Source organism: Panonychus citri, unplaced genomic scaffold (assembly GCF_014898815.1).
Source record: "Panonychus citri isolate SS breed McGregor unplaced genomic scaffold, ASM1489881v1 Contig00134, whole genome shotgun sequence".
NCBI lineage: Eukaryota > Metazoa > Arthropoda > Arachnida > Trombidiformes > Tetranychidae > Panonychus > Panonychus citri.
In genome coordinates this window covers 2,678,264-2,700,841 of record NW_026515539.1, presented here as the reverse complement: position 1 = coordinate 2,700,841, position 22,578 = coordinate 2,678,264, and the positions used below count along the sequence as shown (strand labels likewise).

Genomic DNA, 22,578 nt, shown 5'->3' with positions numbered 1-22,578 from the left:
TACACCTAAAAGGGATTATATCAAACAACATAATAATTTACAACATCAATTAGTTGACATTTTAATTTGCCATCAAAACCAGAAACTAAATCACCTTTTTTTTCATTCAATTAATTTAATTAATTCAATGTGAAAGCTCATTTAAAATTAGAGTAATTAACTAATTTAATATGGTTAAAATGGTTCTAATTATTCAAGAAAAATCAATTGACTTTCTTATTTACAATCTAAAGGAAGCAAATTAAATCAATTGATTGTATTCTTGTCTTAATCAGTCAACAACAATCAAGATAATAACCAAGGAAACAATTATGATTAAATCATTTGAACCACATTTTATTAACTGAAAAAACAAACATATTGAAACCTTTAATTGTGAATCGTTAATTGTTGGGGAAAAAAGAGTCAATTTCTAAATTTAATTGTGAATAATCAAAATCAATCAAATTGTCTTAAGGTAAGTGAATACAATCAATTTAAATTTTCTGGACAATCAACAAGAAATCAGAAAAAAAACAAAATTCTAGACAAAATTGCTGATCAAAATTTTTCATTCGATTGTTAAATTGTTAAAACGATTAACAATTTTGATGAATTAAATCAATTCTCCATTGTTAATCAACTGATCGTCATCAATGTAGCGCATCAATTTTTGTTTAAACACTAATCTTAATCACGATTCAATTTCACCTACGATTTGAAACGATTAACAATCAAAAGGCAACACATTAATATCCATAGACAGAGTTAACCAACCTACAACAATTAAATTTAATTATAATGTTAGTCAAGGAAAACAACTAATCATGTTGTTGTTATTCAATTAGGTCACCATCTTAGTAACTAACAACAACAACAACCAGAAACCAGAATTCTGGTTTTTAGGTTTGATTACCAGAAAATAATACAAACCCCATAGTCTCAATGTTAATTATCAATGTGAAACTTTCAAGGATTTTGTTTGCAGTTTAAATTGTTTGCTTGATGATAATTTAAGTTTATTATCTTGCAACAATCAACTAACTCTTTCTCTTGATTCTGGCAAGGTTTTCATAATATTCATCATCATCATCATCATCATCGAGTTGATTATCAATACAATCATTAACATCCATCATGTTTATATGTTTACGAATCATATTCAATTGATTAGATTGACGATGATTTAATAGATTTACAATTTATATTTACGATTGAGAAACTTATGAGAAACAATTAGTTCCCACTGTTAATTCAGTTCCCAAATCCTTCATCAGTTGTAACCTTAAATTGTTACTGTTGTTGATGATTAGTGTGGCTCTTAATTGTTAATAACCTTAGTTTATGGTTAGTTAATCAACAATGTATTTAATCATCAAGGTATATCTTTAGTATTTAACTTTAAATTTCAAGGTGTTTCACTTTAATTTAGTTTCTAATTGTTCATTAACCTCTTTTTCATATTTAACCACAATTAACAATCTAACTCATGAAAAGATTGTTGTTAATTAACTCTTGACCATGTTTAGAGCCCTTAAACCATTGAGAATTGATTAATTAACCAACTCAGTTACAATATATATATGAACATGATTAACTTTTCATTAATAACAAACAAACCTTTAATTGTTGAAATAAAAAATTGAAAGTTAATATAACAAAATATTAATTCAATTCAATTTGATTCAATTGCGTGAGAGTTAAATACAATATCTAATGACATCAGATTCATGAAATTTGATTATTATCATTATCATGAAGATGATCATGACTACATGTCAAGGCGGGAATTGAATGTTCAACTTGTAATTGTGACAGAAACAATTTACTAATTATGATTAAGAAAAGACCAAAATATTAAAACGATTTCCAAACAAATAAAATTCAAGGTTCAGAAATTAATATTTATCGCGTTTTAGTTTTAATCATCATGAGAAAAAAATTAAAACAGTGTAACAATTTGATTGTTAATAGTTGTTGATATATTGTTAATTGTGATTTAGACAAAAGCAAACAACACCCTCCGTTAATCATAATAATAAAGATTTACTAATGAAGAAGAAACAAAATTAAGTGTAGGATTTTAATTGTTTAATTGTTAATCTCATCTTAGGCCTTGCTTGAGGTTCGTTAATCCAATCCAAGGTGAACAACAATCGAGTTGATTGTTAGCAATGAATTAAATCACTCACCAAGACAAAAACAACAACAACAACAACAATTTAAAATGGTTAATGATTAATTATGATTAAGAATCATATGGATTGATTGTTATCGATGATAGGAAATTAATCGCTCTCGAGGATTACAGTTAGTTAGTCTTTGAGGTTTTCGTTGTTGAATATTATCTAGGACAGAATCATTATCTCTGGGAGAGTCTCATTTATCTTTCTTTTCCTCTTTCTTTATCATCCTTATCATCCAGTTCTTGTTGATTCAGTTATATCCAAAAATATGGTTGAGTGAGTTATTTAAATAATAGGGAGGATGAGATGACAGATGAAAGAGGGAAGATACAGAAAAAGAAAGAGGATGAAAAGATAAAAGGAATGAGAGAGATAAATGATGATGAAAGTGAGAGGAATGAGTGAGTGAGCAACTGAATCTTTATCATCATCATCATCATCATCATTAAAGTAATAGCAACAAGGCAATCAACTTGCAACCAGAAGTTAATTCAGTTTCTATTTTCATTTCAGTTTCAACCAGAATTCATAGTCAACAACAAGTACGATTTTTTTTTGCTAATTGTTTCAATCAATCAACGAGTAATCACTAATTGTTATCCAGTTTTAAATTATTACAATTAAATCAAAATGCCAAGTGCTTCTAAACGTGTTAATGGATATGGTTTAATGGGATTGCTAATTGCGGTAAGTGATTTTTTTTTTAATTATCTTCCAATGATTGTTGACAAATTTAAGCTCTTTTTTTGTCAATCCGAACTCACAATTGGCGGTTTGTGTTTTAATCAATAGCCTTGAAAATTGTTTCCGATTGAAACAATTGCCTTTAATAGCAATGGAATCGTTGAAACAATTAGCTTTTATTAATAGTGATTTATGAAGGAAAGGAAATATAAATTGTTCAATTGTTATTAGCAAAATTTTATCCAAAAGCGAGAGAAGTTAATTTAAGGTTGGAATGGATAATTATTATCATAATAAGTTAATTGTCTTAATCTGATGTTATATGGATTCATTATTAGCTTTATTATCATCATCATTAATTGAGTTAATCATCAACATATGATTGAACAATAATCAATGATCCGAGTGGGGAAAAGTTGAATAGATTAATTTGATTGTAAGAAATTAAAATCAACCAATTTAATTCAATCAAGTTAAATTGTCTTTGGACAATTCAACAGATTATTAAATAAATAATAGAGACAATTTATTCAATTTCGCTAACTACGAGCAATTAGTTTAACTTTTCAAAACGATTGATGAAACAAACTCGAAGACTAAGTAAATTGTTTGGTGAAAAAATCTAATCAACTGTTAATGGTTTACAATTAGGTCTTCGGGGCAGTTTGCTTCTATCTGGTCAAGTCTAAAGAAGGCTGTTTGGGACTCGAAGACTATGATAAGATCCAAGCTTTTCACATCGCAGGTCTGATCACGGGTTTGGTGCTCTTCGTCCTTGGAGTGCTCAACTTTGCTGGTGTGATCCATGATATCGTTATACTGTTTTATCTGGTAAGTGATTCTCACGATCGATCGAGTATCGAATGTCCAATTGATTGAACTTTTTTCATTTCTTTTCCTCGATTCCATCTTTAGGCTGTTATTGGAATCCTTGTGATCGCTGGTATCATGGTTTACACTTCGGTTCTAGTGTTTAACATGCCTTGTAATCTGACCGCCGATGGAGCGTTCAAAGCATTGAAAAGTATCGTCGACAACAAGAGGCATAATATTTTCCTCGCTGAAGATGGTAACATGATCGCTGTTTTCATTCTCGATATTTTATCAGCTTTGATGCTTTTCTCTGCTTCCGGTTCCTTTTATCGAGGATAATCATTTGAAACTTTTCACCTAATATGTTCATCTATTCATCAATTTTATCATCAACTAATTGCTACATTAATTTTCCTTACGATTTTCATTGAAATTGATTCTTCCAGCCTTTTCTTTTTCATGTATCATTATCATCACAATTATTATGATTCATATTTGTTCAAACATTCAAGAGCAATATGAAGATATGTAATATCAAATAAAAGATCTTGAAATTCTGTACTCATTAAACAAAATCAATGTCGTAGGAGGTCAAGGGTCAAAAGTTATTCATGTTTGATTAAAATTTCTCTTTTTTTTATTATCCTTTTCTTTTTTTTCTCTCTATGTTCTTATCCTTTACATCTCAGATTAGCTAATAAATTGAAATTCTAATCATCAGAAAGTAGAAAGAGACTTGATAGAAATAGATGAAAATTTCGATATTATTCTGTCAATCACTCGCTTCTTGTGATCGCAACAAGTAGAACGAAATCAAGGAGCGAAAAAGAGATGAATGAAGATCCAAAAATGATCGGATGGTCAGATTATAATTATCGAATTTCAATTATCGAACTTTCCGAATTGAGCTTGAAAACAACAACAATTAACGAAAGAAATTGTGAGATTGGTAACACCATCTTGTAGAGAAAAGAATAAGCTTTCAGATGATAACATGATTCCACGGCAATTAACAACAATTAACCTCAACAATACAACTTTTTCCTTCAAAGTTCCACCCGCCGTTTTCAAAGCCATCAACCTAAGCGGATAAAAATCTCACCTGAAAACCCACCAAAAGTCACTCCTGGACAATTGAAATTACCTCCTAACAAAAATCTACATTCAATTAACCATTACGATCAACTAATCAAAACAAAAAGTTTCAACTTTGATTTTCCATTGACCAAAATTTACTATCAATTGTTCAACCCCTGAAAATATAATTACATTCATACTATGAGATACTTGTAAAGTTCATGGGCTGAATTTAATCAATTCTTCAATTGTTGGCGATGAGTTTGATTGTTAAACTGTTAACCAATCATCAAACCGATTTAAGTGTCAACTGTTCAAGGGGAAAACTTTCATCAATCTGAACGTCAATTCCTTAATTTCCCTGTAGTAATCAACAAGTTGGATATAAATAATTGTCAATAATACCACACGTGAAAATCAACGTAACGTAAATATAAATATTAATAGTGATCATGACGATCACCTTATCCCTTGTAAACATTAATTGTCAACTTTATTTTAGAGTCAAGGTTGATTTATATTATTATAATCTAACAATAACGATATTAAATCAATTTGATTAACAATATTGATTCTTGATTGTGACATACAAATTAGAAAATAGTTTTTCCTCTTTAACTTAAGGAAACAATTGAATAAATATATTTAAATATATATTTATGAAAGTATTACAATAATAGTTGTGTATATATGATTAAGATAATTAAAAATTGATGTTGATTGTTGTAAAATTAATGGAGGATCAAATTTGATGATGATGATGAACATTTTCAATTGACGAATGGAAGAAAAAAATTTAACAAATTGTACAATATAATTGATGAAATATAATCAATTTGATAAATAATTGGACTTGGACAATCAATGATTACAACCATTTAAATTAATCGTCAATGTTTAGCTTGAGTGAGTCGCTAATTGTGATAATATAATTAACTATAGTAAGAAAGATTATCTTAGGTTGTGGAAAATAAGTTTTCCTCTTATATGTGTTAACAGTTAATTAATTGAGAGAAAAATTTTGTAAATAATTAACATTAATCATCTCATATAAATGTTTGTTCAATTTCAAGATGAGAGATAAATTTTCCAATCACTTTGGTTAACGTTGGCTCTTTGTAAATATTTTTATGTCCTAATCCATGATCCTCTCTGTAGATAATCATCACTGGCTTAAGATAATCTGGTTGATTGTTTGAAGCTTCAAGTGCACTTTTATATAATCTGAATCCCAATTTGAAAGGTACAATGGCATCATCTTTAGCATGGAGAATCAGAGTTGGAACTTTAATTTCTTTAATGTTCACCTGACTGTTGAACAATTGAAATTCTGGTTGACGGAATGGTTCAATGAAGAAATAATCAAACAGTGGATAGATTTTGTAGATAATTGCTAATGGATATTCACTGATCGCTTCAACGATATCGTTGAAAGGAGCTTCCAATGTCAGGGAATTGGGTGGAGATGAGTTGGAAATCCTTTTAACCAAAGCAACCGAAACTGCGGTTCCAAGGGAATGGCCCCAAACATTGATTCGACTGTGATTAACTTTACTCGATAACCATTGGTACATGTGAAAAGCATCATCGACAAGTCCTGGAACCGAGGGATCAACTGAACTTGAATCTCCGTACCCTCTGTAATCATAGGTGATAACATGAGCATCCAATGGACCATAGGCCAAGAGTTTATAAAGGCCAAGTCGGTGATTTCCTCCTCTGGTTCCACCGTTACCATGAGAGTAAAGGAAAATTGGTTTATCATCGTTAAACAATTGCGATGGATCAACATTTCTTAAATCAACGGAACCAGAACCGGTTGGACAATATTTATCAACCAAACTACCTGGAAGTACGTGCCAAACACCAAGGGACAAACCATCACCTGAATCAACATGGAAAGTGTGAGTACACTTTAGTTTATATTCACTTTCAGGATTACTCAGGTTCATGTTCATCTGGAAGTTGACATAATTCATGAAAAGAAGATGTCTTCGTACCGATGGAGTTAATTTAAAGACAATTGGAACAACAATATAAGCGATGAAAAAAACTAAACAGAAAAAGGAAATGACAAGATAACACAAATTGAAACGAGACTTTTTTGAGTATTTGGTGTCCATCTTTTTCTTGGAATCTGTTGAATACGATGAGTTTGATGGACGTTGTTGAGACCTGGATTCAGACTGATTTATCCTTTGGCGTAACATTTTCTTATAATTATTCAGAACCTCCTCAAAATTAATAAAACAATTTTACAATTTTCTCTCTCTCTCTTTTCACCCTCCCCCAGGGCTTTTTATCTACTAATAGTACTAAATTAGGTTGAGAATGGGAAAGAATGAGATGAAAAGTAAAACAACAACAAACTGTTACTTTTGATAAAGAATAACAAAAAAGAGAAAGAAAAATAGAAAGAGAGAAAGAAAGAAAGAGCGAGTCTCTCTCTCTCTCTCTCTTGAGGGGAGATTTAAATTTCGGTGAAAATAGCGAGAGTCTAATTAGCGAGAAAATTAAGATAATCAATTTTTTCTCAATGACGATGATTTGGGAAAATTTGATTCGATGATAATTATGTTTTTCTTTGTTGTGTTTGTAACTATTTTCGACTTAAAATTGACCACAATTGTTTAATTAGTTAATTTGATTGTTATTCTTTTCGTGCAAATAGCCAATTGTCTATTTCCACCTGAGAATCTGAAAGTTATTAATTGTGATTAACATTTTGAAAGTGTTTCTTTTGTTTTTCTTTCTTTCTAACTGATTAACTATTCATAAGATTATGTTTATATTAATTGTTATCTATTGGTGTTCATTGGATGAGTTGATTTTCGTGATTTTCACTCTAAATGTTTAAATAATTTATATTCTCATGCGATGATTAAAACTCATCTTTCTTTTCCAGTTGATCAATAATCTGCTAATTGTTGTTGAAGGTGAAGGTACATTTTCTTTTATCAACAATTTAATCATTTAGTGTGATTTATTGTTGCTGTTGATTGTGTTTTCGATAAAATTTAAGAAAAGTACGATAATTATGTCACTTTTATTTGGGAAATTAAATCTTGGTGACAATTTATTACGAACTCAAATTGTGATCAACTAAATCAACACGCGTTTTCATGTTGATTACTATTTATTGATTGATTGTTGTTGATTAGATTTTCTTTTCTTTTTAATTTGATCATTTTACTCAATATAATACAAACAATTTTTCAATTTTCTACAATTTGACTTAATCAAGGATGAAAAAAGTTTCGAGTCTATGGTTTTGGGCAACGATTAGGACACAATTGAAAAACGAAATTCAAACAATTAGAATCATCTTATAACAATCAAGTCAATTGCTCTTTGAATTAGGTGATGATCGACTGATTCAGTCGCTCAGATTTAGAGTTCATGGATCTTTGAACCATTCGACTGGTCGCTTTTTCAACGGAGGCGAATACAATTGCCGAGTTTTATCATTTGTTGACATTCATGAACTTCCATGGTTCTGATCTCGATATTCACTTGACATTTGTGATGCTGAAGGAAAGAAACGATAATCAAAATTATCCAACAATTGATTTAATTTATTCAATTCCAAGTTCATTCTTAGATTGACCCTTTCACTCAATTTTCAGGACATTCTGAAATCGCCAAACTGTAATTCAGGTCAAATCGTTAATTTAACTTTTTTATTTCCATTTACAATCATCTTTTCAATTTAAAGTATTGAATTGTTCTTGATTCTTGATTGATTGTTAACATAATTATCGTTGATTTAATTTCGCCGATGGGTTTGCCTCAAGAAGAATGCACTTTTACAATTGCAAAACTCAGATTCATCTGTTGATCCTCTGGTTGATTCACATTTTCTCGAGAATAATTTTAATTGTCAACAATTAACTTCCATATCATAATCATCATCTAAATTAATCGGAATAAGTGAGAAAAGCATAAAAATCAAACGTCACAAAGAAAATTACCTTTACCATTAATCATCTCGTGTAATTTATCACATTTAGATGATTATATAATTCATGATAGACTTTACATTGGAATTAAAGATGATTAACTAATCATCGGAGTTGATTAATCTAATCTATTTTTACCTCTCTTTCTGGTTATTACAATTTAGTTCTAAATACCCTAACATTTGATTTGATCTTCACACACTGTTAACAAGCTTCTTATAATTCATTGTTAATTGATGTCTCCAAGTTAATTGTTTTCAAATTTCAATCTACAATTTGAATCATAGCCATAAATCACAAGTTTAATAGATTAACTAGTAATAAAATTTTTTCATCGAATTTTAATTTTCAAGAATAAGAACATTCGAAGTGACATCTAGTGAATGAAAAGAAAACTAAAATTCTATTTTCTCTTAAATTGTTTCTCCTTTAATTGTATTTGTTAATTAACGACACAATTTAAAGTTTTCATTGAATGATGGATTTAGTAATTGAGACTTTGTTTCATTTTCTTTTCTCACTTTGAGTAAATATTTTTATCCATATTTACAATCAAAAGAGCAATTTAATCAATAATTTAGTTTAATTACAATGATGGCAATAGTTAATTAGTTAATTGTTCTGTGTGTGAGTTAGTTCACAATTAGGCTTTATGATTTTCTTTTTCTTTTTCTTTAATTTCCTTAATTGTTGATGTTTCTTTTAAATTGTCTATCAAATCACAGTTGATGGAGATAATGATTGATTTTAATTTGATTGTAATATTAATTAGTAAGTTTAATTTTGTCAAATTAACTTAATTAAAGAAACAAAAATCAAAGGGAAGATAAAAAGACAACTAATTGATTAGTGTTTCCAATTTAATTGAGTTAATTGTTACCATCATCTCAAAATGTAAACTTTTGTGGGTTAAATTTTTTTTTCCAACTTTTATCCTAAAAAATACAATTAAATTTAATTGTTAATCAATTATTTTCAATCGGACGGTGATTATATAAAAAGTGCGGACATGATTAATTTTTTGTTGATTAATATTGACAATTTACAGTTGATTTAATTGATGATAACGATGATGATGATGATTTAGTGGTGATGATTGATTAAAATTCATGATTTAATTGAATCAATTTCAAATAATTAACATTTGATTTGATTTTTGATCGACACAATAGTTTGGCTTTTCTTAAATTACAATCAACAAAAATTAAAACTTTTAATTGACAAGATCGTTGATGATTTTTGTTAAATTGCTATTTAATTGTTAAGGTTTTTACGGTGAACTGCCTTCATCAAATCATCTGCATCGTCTTGTAATAATAATCAGTTGAAACAATTAGTTAATTGCAATAAAGTTTCGCTTCTGTTGTTAAGGCTTTTTGAAACTGTTGTTGATTATTCCGGTTAACTTATTGATTAGCTTAATTAAACTAATTGTGATCATAAATATACATTAATATATGATAACCATAATAAGATAACCACTTTGATTGGTAAGATTGATCTTAATTATCACTGAAATTAAGTAAATCATCAGGATAATGAGATTAAAAACTCAGATGAAAGTTAATTAGTCGAGATTGTGTTCTGATAATTTGTTGATTATCGAGCTCGAATGTTATTATTATTAGATTATTGTTGTTACCATCATTTTTAACCATAATTAACTGATTTCTCATCTTATCATCTGAGTCTTAATCTATTGTTATGTATCAAATGAACCAGCCTTTGGAGTTACTGGAGCTAATAGTTGACGATTTCCGGTTTGACCGGATATATTTCCCGATGACCACGATGGCCGAGCAGCAAGAGAAGCTGCATCGTTGGGATGAAGATAATTATGTTTTGATGAGGTTGATGTAAGTCCAGTTGCAGTGGTAGCACAGGTTACACCAGGTCCACCACCACCTCCTCCTGATGAGGTAATTGATTCTTGATTAACTGTTTGTTGTAAAAGTAAATGGAAAATTAAATCAATGAAATGAAACTGTTCAACTTGTACTTTAACCTACCAAAAGATTCATTTTGATTACTAGTAATAAGGCCTTGATGTGATGAACGATTTAGTGATTGCTGAATTGAAGGGATTAATGTTTGCTCGATAACTCGACTTAAGGCCACCGGAAGCGATTCCAATTGCTCTTGAAGGGTTCCAATGCGTTCCTCAAGAACGACAACTCGCTCTTCCAAAATCTCTTGACGTTGATTCATTTCCGAAACAAGTTCATACACAGAATTTTGAGTCTACATGTAATTGAAAACGAGAATAAAAAATCATAAATATATCTCATTGGAAATTATCTCTCTCTCTCTCTCTTTCTAAACTAATTAAGAGAGAAAAATAAAACAAAAACTCTGAATTCAAATGAACTTTTTCCTGTGAATAAAGAAACAACTTCCAAATCTAATTAAACTCATGGTTGGAAAATTATTATGTCTTTCATTTTAATTATCAAAGTACGAGCAAAGTTTTACTAATATCTCACCACCAGATCATGATAGTCATGATAACAGCGAGAGATGAATATAAAAAACGATTAAACTTCCGCTTTCTAGATTGATAATGTTGATCATTAATATTGATTAACAATCAACCTTTTTTTTTATCTCAATACTTTCATATGGAGATGTAAATTTTTCAGTTTATCTTTTATCTATTGATTTTTGATTGTTCAATAAACTTGATTAAAAAAAAGACACTTACTAACTTAATAACAATCTCAAGTTAATTAATTTTCATCATTTCACTTTAATTAGCTGGTAACAAATTCTATACCTAGATGGCGACAGCAAACAGAAAATTGAACTAAATTATTTTTGGAAACATTTGTAACTCTCATTTTATTCTGATAATTATCTTGAGATGTTAATTAATCATTTTGACTAATTAACTGTTAGAATACTTGAATAATACCTTTGCCATGTCTGTTATGGTGTTTGCATTGTCCATTAATTTCCTTTGATCCATTTTAACCTTTCGTAAGCTGAGAAAAAAACAAATTGTGACAATTTAGTTTTTCGCATTTTGCTACGAGATGATTATTCTAATTACCTGTAAATTGCCAACAGAAATTTACGTTGATGAGTTCGAACCTTGGAGTAGTTTACTTTCTTTACAAGTTTCGTATTCTTATAAATTAACCAGGTTTCTCTTAGCACGTTGGCCGCAGCATTTTTCAACTGGACATTCGCAGAAATGAAACAAAAGAGAAAAAGAAAAATTAGTCATAGAAGGTCAGAATTCTATCTATACATTGGTGTATTTAAATTCTCTGAGGAACATGTGATACATGGGACAAAATAGTGTGAGAAATTCTGACTCGATCATCAGTTCTAGTGAAGTTTCTGATTATTAGGTTAATTCAATTGGAGAAAAAGTTGTTATCGTTATATCAGTTGACGATTTGTTGGACATGTTTTCATGGTGACAAAATGAATTTTCGAGATGATTCAAGAGGATTAATATATAATGTAACTATTGGTGAATGAAGATGATAAAGAGATGATGATTAAAGATGAGAATGACATTCAAGTGACCCTTTAGAATTGAGTCCATCACATTCATCTTTCTATCTCTCTTTCTCATGATCTTGTATCAAATTTCATATTCTTTTTGTTATCTTCTGTCCAAATCATCGAATGATATTGAATTTTCCGAATGAAACGAAGAAAAAATTGAGAAAATATCGAAAGAGAGAAGAAAATTGTACAAAAGAAAAGTTGATAGTTATGAATTAAGAACCTGTTCAGAACTTTTCTCTCCTCCTTTCGATTATCATTACTATTATCATCATTTTCTTCTGAGAGAGAGAAAAAAACTTATTCAATCCTCTCATGGACCTTGAATCTTATCACAATAAATATAATATTCTGAAGATGATGTTACAGTCTCTCCTTGAGAAGAGAAAAAATGTCCAGAGATTTTTTTCTTTCAAAAAGTTTGCACTTTGATTCGATTGTAACATAAATATTCCATTAATTAGATCATTCTCATATTTCCCATGATCATTGATGAAATTCAGTTAATGAAAAATCTACTTACCCTTTTGGTTAATTGTGTATCCATCATGAAATTGTGAACATGTTTCTCAGCTCGAGTCAATTCAAGTTTCCTTGCAATCACAGCAACAACCAGAGCTGTACAACCGGCTCCCTGTTAATCATGATAATAATAACAGTAAAATAATATAATCGTTGCAATAGTAATTAACCAGAATCAGGAATATAATGTTTATCATAAGAAAATTGTGTAAAAGGAAAACAGGGAATTCTGTTGATAATATTATATTGACAAGAATTGATATTGTCTCTGATTTCATTTGTGTCGGTTGTTTATCTAAACTTGATGATAATAATATACAATAAAAATAACAACAACCCAGAGCCTAAAGACTGAACAGAAATCATGGTGCTCACATGAAAAATGCTAAATTACCCTGAGGTTATTTTTTTATCTCTACACCCTAATCATATCAATGAACATTATATTGTAATAATAATCACGTCGGAAAATGATTATATCAGAATCAAAATAATCTCGACATTGATCATGTTCAGGGAGAAAGTTTTTCTTGTGTTAGTTTTTTTTCTTCTTCATATCATCAGATAGTAACATGAATACCCTGTATATTCACAGTATGTCAATGTTTGTTGTATAAAGAGTGTTCAGATTAGTTTTGAGGTTGGAAAAAGAAAATGAAACATTTCCAATTGATTTTGATTAGATTTTTGCGTCAAAAACATGAACCCAAATGTCCAATTGATTGACAATCAATTTAATTTAAACAATTTACCATTAATCCAGTTGTAACTGCAATTCCCCGACCACAATAAGTATTGGGAACAATATCACCATAGCCAACAGATAGAAATGTTATCGCTGTTAACCACATTGTATTCAGTAGATTCGCATGCTCTTTATCGTGATTTCTGTGAACAGTTAGATGGAAAAGAAAGTAAACAATTGAAAGAAGAATATTTTTCATTGAAATCGAAAACTTTTTCGATTTTTATCCAAAATCTTGGGTCAACAGTTTATTTCAATCCCCATAAATTCAATGATTCTCTAATCATGTTCATCAGAATAATCTCTTCTCCGATCTCAATGTCACCACTGATTTGTTAGAAAGTCTTAGTAACCATTAAATAGTCAATAACTCAGTAGAAGGTAAAATATTGGCGGAAAAAGAAAATTCAAAAGATCATTTTCTTTATTTTATTCTACCACATGGTAAACCAGAATTTCTGATAGAGGAGATAGATGTAATTCCCTGAGGCCATAAAAGATAATCTATCTCAATATATCACTTGGAAATCGCTATTTTTGAGCAAATTTTTTCTTCTCCATTGAAAGTTCATCTGAATCCTAAGAAATTTGGTTTTCACCATGAATTTGAAACAATCACCCTGAAGATATCGTTAAAAGCGACTCCTAAATTCATACCGATTTTATATCTAACCCAACATCAAGGAATGAACCATAAAAGTTCATGATAATGTTCATGAAATTTGATTTTTCCTCAGGGTCAAATTAAAGATAAACTAATCAAACATGTTACATATTAATGATACTCAACAGAAATGATAAATTGTCTCAATCGAGCAATTTGTTTAATTGTAACAATCAATTTCCATGCTTAACATGTAAATTCAATAGTTAAATATGAAAGGATAAACTTACAATTTGTTTAATTAGTTTTTGCTCAACCATTTGTTAGTTATCACATTTAATTAGCTCGAATCAATTAATCATTTTGATTGAAACAGTTTGAGATGACAGTTAATCTGATCATCAGAAATTATCATATGATTAAGAGTTGTTAAGACAATTTCATCTTAATCAATTTGTCTCAAATTTAATCAATCAACCAATCAATCAAAATGATTAATCAAAAACGTTTCATAGCTTTTAACATTATGTTGTGTTGGTTTAAATTGATTTTCCTTAATCAACTGAATTAAACAATAAGTAGAAATTTACTTCTTCTCATTAACACAATGAGGATACACAATTTAAATATAAACGACACTTTTATTAATAAGTAAAAACTTCATTAAGTTACCAGTACAAAGAGTGAGACCAAAGTGTAATGATTATTGTCAAGGTTTACGTTTAAATACAAGAAGAGAAAAGGTCTAAGGTTTGGTCAGTTTGACCGGATTGGTCCATTTGAATTAATTGTCCGTTGGTAAAGTAAATGGATGATTAACTTACTAAGGTAAGTAGATAGTAAGAGAGAGTAAAGAGTGAGAGAGAGAAAGTAAGAAGATAATGATTAAGACAGAGAGATTGGGGCAATAAAGAGATGAGACTAAAAGTCATTGGTCAGTTGAAGCGACTGAAAGGAGCTTACTGAATCGTATGTTGACCAAATTTTAAGAGTACAATTGGGTTAATAAGACCAATAAATGGGAAAGAAAAAATAATCTCAAAGTTCAAAGGTAAACGAAAAATATGAGAAAATGGTGTTGGTCAATTTACCAAAATTGACCAATTGTTTGTGCTCATATCTCAGTACACATACAACTTACAACAATTATTATTATATATTAAGACTCGCTTAATTAAGCTCTTTCTGGTGATATATCATTTGTTGATCAAAACTAATTAATTAGTTAAAATGTGTGTTGGTACCAATGGTTCACTTAATTGGTCAAAATAGACAAAAACCGAAGGTTTTTGGTTAATTGTTGCTGAACCAATTTACCGATCGACTTGATCAGTATATTAATCGATCACATTTAACAAGAGCTTCAATTATATGTGTGTATTGTTGTCGGCAAATTGTTTGTTGTGAAAAAGTTAGCCACTTGAGACAGTACCCAATGTTAAGTCTATGGGGAATCGGAAAAATGTTACAACTGATGTCGCATGGGAACTAATCGGAGTAATTGTAGTAACATGAAGTAGTAAATGATTAAAATGAATGAATATAATCAGTGAATATAACCAACACTCTCCCTTGCACCAATCTCGGCTTAATTAATATGAAGATAATTACAACATTTTCTTAGTGATGGTGAACAAAGTGCTTTTGTCAACATATCGGCTGGTTGTTTGTCAGTGGGGATGAAGTTTAGTTCAATCTCTTTCTTTTCTTGATGATCCCGAATAAAATGGTAACGAACATCGATATGTTTGGTTCGTTTATGGAAAACACTATTTTTCGATAATTTGATTGCTCCTTGATTGTCACTCATAATTTTAACAGGTAGTTGAATAGGAACTTTTAACTCTTTAAATAGTTGAATATACCACAAAATGTCCTTAGTACAATCACCAATCGCCATGTATTCCGATTCTGTTGTCGATTGAGCCACAACCTTTTGTAACCGCGATGACCATGATATTGGAGATCCACCTAAAGTGACCACAAATCCTGTTGTTGATTTCCTGGAATCTAAATCAGCTGCATAATCAGCATCACAATAACCAATTAAATCAAAATTTGATGATGTAGATGAATAGGTGACTCCGACATCAATGGTACCTTTGAGAAACCTGAGGATCCTTTTTACTGCTTTCCAATGATCCTCATTATAACAACAGTTGAATTGAGAACATTTATTAACTTGATAAGTAATATCGGGTCTACTTATGATTGAGAGGTAGAGAAGAGCACCAACGGCTTCCTGGTAGGGAAATTTAGTATCAGGTGGACAATTAGTTGATGTTAACTTGGTATTGGTGTCTCCTGGTGTTGAGACTTGTTTACAATTATCCATGTTGAACCTTTTTAGTAAATCGTTGATAAATGTTGATTGTTTTACTTTGATTGTTGATCTGTCTTGGCTCTGGTGGATTTCCATTCCAACGAATACCTGTGGTGGGTGAACTTTTACCTGAAAAGTAACTTTTAAATTGTTGATTAAATTAGTCAATTGGTTGGGATTAGAGCTGGAAATAAGTCCATCGTCGACATAGATTACACATATTGTTAATCCATCGGTGAAATTCACAAAAATACACTTGTCAGATTGACATTGTTGAAACCCATTGGAATTGAAAAATTCGACCACCTTTTGATTCCATTGTCGAGGCGCTTGCTTGAGGCCATAAAGGCCTTTCTTCAGGAGAAGAACACGATTAGTTCCATCCTCGAATCCTGGCGGTTGGTCCATGTAAATTTCTTCGTTGAGGTCACCATATAAAAACGCAGTCTTTATGTCAAACTGCATTAAATGCATTTTATTAGCTGAGCTGATTGACAAAATAGCACGAATCGAGTCGTACCTAGCGACGGGACTAAAAGTCTCAAAATAATCAATTCCCTCCTTTTGAGAGAAGCCTTTTGCCACCAACCTGGCCTTGAATCGATCGATTGATCCATCAGTATTTTTCTTTATTCGAAAAACCCATCGACAGCTGATTGACCTTTTTCCTTCAGGTAAATCAGTTAACACGTAAGTTTTATTTTCTTTGATTGATCTCATTTCTTCAATCATCGCCATCTTCCACATTTTCTTATCATCACAATTAATGGCTTCTTCGAAGGTAATTGGTTCACAATTAGTAACAATAGCTTGTAAAGTAATGTGATTAGTTAAATTATTATCAACAAATTCAGGAGGATCTTCAATTATTTCGGTTGTATCACTTGAATTATCATCAAAATTAGCATCATAATCATTATTATCATCATCACAATTAACATCAACCTGATCATCATCATTAACTTGATCCTCGAGGTTAATTTCATCTTCATCATTAACCACTTGTTCAATTGCTTTTGCTGCATCACAATCATCTTCATTAAACTTAATATTTGTTGTTACAAAAACTCGATCAGCAACTGGATCATAAACTCGATAATTATTTGGTGTATTCGAGTAACCAACGAAAATGACCTTCTTCGCTTTTGGATCCCATTTCTTTTGTTGGACCTCAGGTATCATGGAAAAACAAATGCAACCAAAGGATCTCAAATGTAAGTATTTCGGTTTTTCCTTTTTAAACATTTCAATGGGAGTTACATCGTGTTGACCTTTACCTGGAATTAAATTTAAAACATACACTGCGGTGTTCATAGCTTCTGCCCATAGGAATTTAGGTAATCTACTGTTTAACAACATCGTTCGCGCCAATTCTTTAATTGTTCGATTTTCTCTTTCGATTCTCCCATTTTGCTGAGGTACATGAGGCGAACTTAATTCGTGAGTAATATTTTTATTCGACAGTAATGTTGCTACTCTATTATCAATGAACTCTTTTCCATTGTCAGATCTCAGAATTTTTACCTTATTACCAGTCAATTCTTCAGCAGTTTTGATAAATTTGTCTAAATTATCGTAAGTATCTGATTTAAATTTCTGAAAGTAAATAGAGCGAAATGAACTTGCTTCATCTTTAACAACAAGAGCGTATTTAGAACCATTAAGAGATGGTTGAGACATTGGACCTTGTAAGTCGCAATGAATAGCTTCTCCAGCATTAAACTTACGAGGTTGAGCTGTTTTAAATGTTCGTCTGGTCATTTTCCCCTTAACACAACCCTCACAGAAAAATTTATTAGGTTCGAAATCAATATTAATCAAAGGTAGTAGTCCATCTCTCGACATCTGAATAATCTTATGGACATTAACATGGGCTAATCTCTTGTGCCACTCACTAAGTGTATTTCTACTTGTAATAAAAGCAAATGAATTATTATCTTTTCTTGGTCTAATCATTAACTTAAATGTATTTCCAAATTGATTAGCAATCACAACAGTTTTACCTGAACTAATGTGGTAAATTTCAGTACCTGTTGGTGTTGATTTCAACCCAAATCCCTTTGGAACAGTTTGTCCCCAAGAAAAGAGGTTGAAATTACCCAAATCAGGTACAAACAACACATTGGATAACCTACAAGGTATCCAATTGTTACCATTGTAACAATCAATTAAAATATCTCCCTTAGCAATAGCTTCAATTTTCTTACCATCACCAATAGTTAATAAAATTGGTTTACTTAATTGTTGGAAATTAATGAAACAATTAACATTACTAGTCAAATGATAACTGGCCCCAGTATCTAACAACCATGAGTTTTGATTAAATGAATTGTCACCAACAGCTAAATTAAAATTGTCTCTTATTTGATTAACATCATTGTTATTACCATTGCTGTTGTTGTTATTATTGTTGGTACAAACATTATTAGCAAAATTTGATTGATATTTAACTTGTTGATTGTTATTCTGGTTGTTCTGATTACTTTGATTATTACCATTATTATTGTTAAAATTGTAATTGTTATTGTAATTGAAACGATTTCTAAAGTTTCGATTTCTGTTGTTTCTGAAGCTCTGATTGTAGTTGTTGTTATTTCTGAAGTTGTTGTTGGTGTTGTTGTTGTTATTATTTTGGTTGTTATTACTGTTGTTGTTGTTGTTACTGTTGTTATTACCTTGATTGTTTCTAAATTGGTAATTACCTTTATTGTTATTAAATTTTGCTCGACATTGATGCTGAAAATGACCCTTACGATTACACCGAAAGCAACGCTTAACATGATTATTTGATTGTTTATTGTTATTATTGTTTAACTTAATCATCATCGCTTCACCATGTTTATCATCAGAATTGTTGGTAACTTTATTTTCAAAAATTAAGAGTTGCGATTTTAAATTACTCAGTGAAATTTGTATACCTGTAGAGATTGCTAATTCAATTGTTTGCCGAAGTGACTGGTAATTAGAAGGCAAGTCATCTAAAATCTTAACCATTAATGAATTATCATCAACACTCAAACCTAAATCATTCATTTGTTTAATAATAGATTCCAATTCGGAAAAGTAACTAGACACCGAGTGAGATGAGGTAAATTTAAGGTCGGTCAACTTACGACGAGTCCTCCATTCATTGGTTGTTGTCCTTTGTTCTCGGTGGTTGATGATGTTGGTATACATTTCAGCGGATGTTGAGCAATTGATGATGATGTTGACATGGTCTTTATTAATTGAATTGATGATTAGCATCCGAGCAGTGGCATCACTTGTTTTCCAATCAGAAATCTCCTTATTACGTTTATTAACCGCAGCGACTGTTGAATCTTCACCTACAAGTGGAACTGGACACACAACTTGGCCATTGGTAATTTCCCATACACTCTTTGATTCCAAAACGGCCTGAATATAAGTCTTCCAGTGAAGATAATTATCAGCACTTAATTTAATTGAGCTCGAATCATTCACATCCATGGTGATCAGAAAAAGATGAAGATAATATTGTGAAGACAATAAGGTGAAGACAATAAGGTGAAGACAATTTTAATGAGGAAAATTTGATGAAGAAAATTTGATGAAGAAAATTTGATGAAGAAAAATTGATGAAGAAAAATTGATGAAGAAAAATTGATGAAGAAAAATTGATGAAGAAAAATTGATGAAGAAAAATTGATGAAGAAAATTTTATTAATTTAAATTTGTCCGGTAATATTCATCACAAACACACACACAAAGATTAACGCAGTTGCCCGGAAACTACTGAGCCCATAACCTGTTGGTTTAAATTGATTTTCCTTAATCAACTGAATTAAACAATAAGTAGAAATTTACTTCTTCTCATTAACACAATGAGGATACACAATTTAAATATACACGACACTTTTATTAATAAGTAAAAAACTTCAATAAGTTACTGGTACAAAGAGTGTGACCAAAGTGTAATGATTATTGTCAAGGTTTACGTTTAAATACAAGAAGAAAAGGTCTAAGGTTTGGTCAGTTTGACCGGATTGGTCCATTTGAATTAATTGTCCGTTGGTAAAGTAAATGGATGATTAACTTACTAAGGTAAGTAGATAGTAAGAGAGAGTAAAGAGTGAGAGAGAGAAAGTAAGAAGATAATGATTAAGACAGAGAGATTGGGGCAATAAAGAGATGAGACTAAAAGTCATTGGTCAGTTGAAGCGACTGAAAGGAGCTTACTGACCGTCATGTGTTGACCAAATTTTAAGAGTACAATTGGGTTAATAAGACCAATAAATGGGAAAGAAAAAATAATCTCAAAGTTCAAAGGTAAACGAAAAATATGAGAAAATGGTGTTGGTCAATTTACCAAAATTGACCAATTGTTTGTGCTCATATCTCAGTACACATACAACTTACAACAATTATTATTATATATTAAGACTCGCTTAATTAAGCTCTTTCTGGTGATATATCATTTGTTGATCAAAACTAATTAATTAGTTAAAATGTGTGTTGGTACCAATGGTTCCTTAATTGGTCAAAATAGACAAAACCGAAGGTTTTGGTTAATATGAACCAATTTACCGATCGACTTGATCAGTATATTAATCGATCACATTTAACAAGAGCTTCAATTATATGTGTGTATTGTTGTCGGCAAATTGTTTGTTGTGAAAAAGTTAGCCACTTGAGACAGTACCCAATGTTAAGTCTATGGGGAATCGGAAAAATGTTACAACTGATGTCGCATGGGAACTAATCGGAGTAATTGTAGTAACATGAAGTAGTAAATGATTAAAATGAATGAATATAATCAGTGAATATAACCAACATGTTGATTAAATAATCTATTAATTATCCAACAATTAACAGTTTAAATTGCTAATGATTCAATTGTGAGACAATACAATGTACAGTTTCAATTGTAATATCATAATTATGTTGATTAATCATTTCTATGTTAGTTAATTTAAATTAGTCGTTGATTAATCAACTATCTTCAAGAATAAAAAAAACCATTAACAATAATCATTCAATTTGATCTTAATCACAATCATTTGGTTAACAATCAACCCAAAGTATTTTGTTTGCCTACATTAATAATGTTATTCAAATGATTATCATTACAATTCATTCATCACAATCAACTTAACAAGCGGGAACAAACTTTCTTACGAAAGTTTGTTAAGGTTGTTTGAGAGACCCGTGGATTTAGGATAATTAAATGAGAATCATTCTTTTAAATGATTTCTTAATAATGGATTCGAAAATAAATTTCTTTCTCTCTCTTTCTTTCTCTTTCTCTCTCATCTCTTTCTCTTCTCTTTCTCTTTCTCTCTCTTTCTCTCTCTCTCTCTCTTTCTCTCTCTCTCTCTCTCTCTCTCTCTTCTCTTTCTCTCTCATCTCTTTATCTCTCTTCTCTTTCTCTCTCATCTCTTTATCTCTCTTCTCTTTCTCTCATCTCTTTCTCTCTCTTTCTCTCTCTTTCTCTCTCTTTCTCTCTCTTTCTCTCTCTCTCTCTCTCTCATCTCTTTCTCTCTCATCTCTTTCTCTCTCTCTCTCTCTCTTTCTCTCTTCTCTCTCTCTCTTCTCTCTCTCTCTCTCTCTCTCTCTCTCTCTCTCTCTCTCTCTCTCTTTCTCTCTCTCTCTCTCTCTCTCTTCTCTCTCTCTCTTCTCTCTCTCTCTCTTTCTCTCGTCTCTTTCTCTCTCTCTCTCTCTCTCTCTCTCTCTCTCTCTCTCTCTCTCTCTCTCTCTCTCTCTCTCTTCTCTCTCTCTCTCTCTCTCTCTCTCTCTCTTTCTCTCTCTCTCTCTCTCTCTCTCTCTCTTCTCTTTCTCTCTCTCTTCTCTTTCTCTCTCTCTTCTCTTTCTCTCTTTCTTCTCTCTCTCTCTCTCTCTTCTTTCTCTCTCTCTTCTCTTTCTCTCTTCTCTCTTCTCTTTCTCTCTTCTCTCTTCTCTTTCTCTCTCTCTTCTCTCTCTCTCTCTCTCTCTCTCTCTCTCTCTTTCTCTTTCTCTCTCTTCTCTTTCTTTTTGAATTTAGCGCTCTTAAAAAGTCAAACTGCGCTTGCGTACAGTATAAATTTGGAATCTGAATTTCTCATGAATGGGTGCTCAGATTTCGTTCGGACTAATTTTCCGTTTTGTAGGATTTTTAACTGAATTTTTTGTTACCTTAACATTTCATAGACTCCTCTTAGCCTGAGCATAATCTT

The 22,578-nt window shown here is 30.8% G+C and overlaps 3 protein-coding genes across 5 annotated transcripts in view; 1 reads left to right on the top strand and 2 right to left on the bottom strand.

The window, feature by feature from the left end:
- The first annotated feature begins 307 nt into the window (after positions 1 to 307).
- On the top strand, positions 308 to 4,248 carry LOC128391585 (uncharacterized). Of its 2 annotated transcripts, XM_053351496.1 has the most exons (4): positions 308 to 457; positions 2,679 to 2,852; positions 3,501 to 3,680; positions 3,765 to 4,248. In XM_053351496.1, exons 2-4 carry the CDS (start codon positions 2,796 to 2,798, stop codon positions 3,999 to 4,001), a joined length of 474 nt encoding a protein of 157 aa, XP_053207471.1. In that variant the 5' UTR covers positions 308 to 457; positions 2,679 to 2,795; the 3' UTR covers positions 4,002 to 4,248. The 2 variants fall into 2 exon arrangements, with proteins under 2 accessions (XP_053207471.1, XP_053207470.1); XM_053351495.1 differs by lacking the exon at positions 308 to 457 and having other exon boundaries at positions 2,590 to 2,852.
- Positions 4,249 to 5,210: 962 nt separating this feature from the next.
- LOC128391580 (lysophosphatidylserine lipase ABHD12-like) lies at positions 5,211 to 7,131 on the bottom strand. The gene has a single exon (XM_053351487.1). It carries the CDS (start codon positions 6,947 to 6,949, stop codon positions 5,786 to 5,788), a length of 1,164 nt encoding a protein of 387 aa, XP_053207462.1. The 5' UTR covers positions 6,950 to 7,131; the 3' UTR covers positions 5,211 to 5,785.
- Positions 7,132 to 9,791: 2,660 nt separating this feature from the next.
- The window catches only part of LOC128391065 (small conductance calcium-activated potassium channel protein 2-like), a 56,102-nt gene continuing 43,315 nt past the window's right edge, over positions 9,792 to 22,578 (bottom strand). For both annotated transcript variants that reach the window (XM_053350908.1, XM_053350909.1), the window contains exons 7-12: positions 13,489 to 13,624; positions 12,738 to 12,848; positions 11,748 to 11,875; positions 11,610 to 11,679; positions 10,708 to 10,939; positions 9,792 to 10,636 (exon numbers count right to left, since the gene is read on the bottom strand). In XM_053350908.1, coding sequence (XP_053206883.1) covers positions 10,401 to 10,636; positions 10,708 to 10,939; positions 11,610 to 11,679; positions 11,748 to 11,875; positions 12,738 to 12,848; positions 13,489 to 13,624 — 913 coding nt within the window. In that variant the 3' untranslated portion in view covers positions 9,792 to 10,400. The remainder of the gene's footprint in view (positions 10,637 to 10,707; positions 10,940 to 11,609; positions 11,680 to 11,747; positions 11,876 to 12,737; positions 12,849 to 13,488; positions 13,625 to 22,578) is intronic.

Excerpts from the sequence above, each read along its gene's own strand:
- LOC128391585 (XM_053351496.1), top strand. The coding sequence starts at position 2,796 with ATGCCAAGTGCTTCTAAACGTGTTAATGGATATGGTTTAATGGGATTG. Across the intron at positions 2,853-3,500 it reads TAATGGGATTGCTAATTGCG|GTCTTCGGGGCAGTTTGCTT; the intron begins GTAAGTGATTTT and ends GTTTACAATTAG. Across the intron at positions 3,681-3,764 it reads TCGTTATACTGTTTTATCTG|GCTGTTATTGGAATCCTTGT; the intron begins GTAAGTGATTCT and ends TTCCATCTTTAG.
- LOC128391580 (XM_053351487.1), bottom strand. The coding sequence starts at position 6,949 with ATGTTACGCCAAAGGATAAATCAGTCTGAATCCAGGTCTCAACAACGT.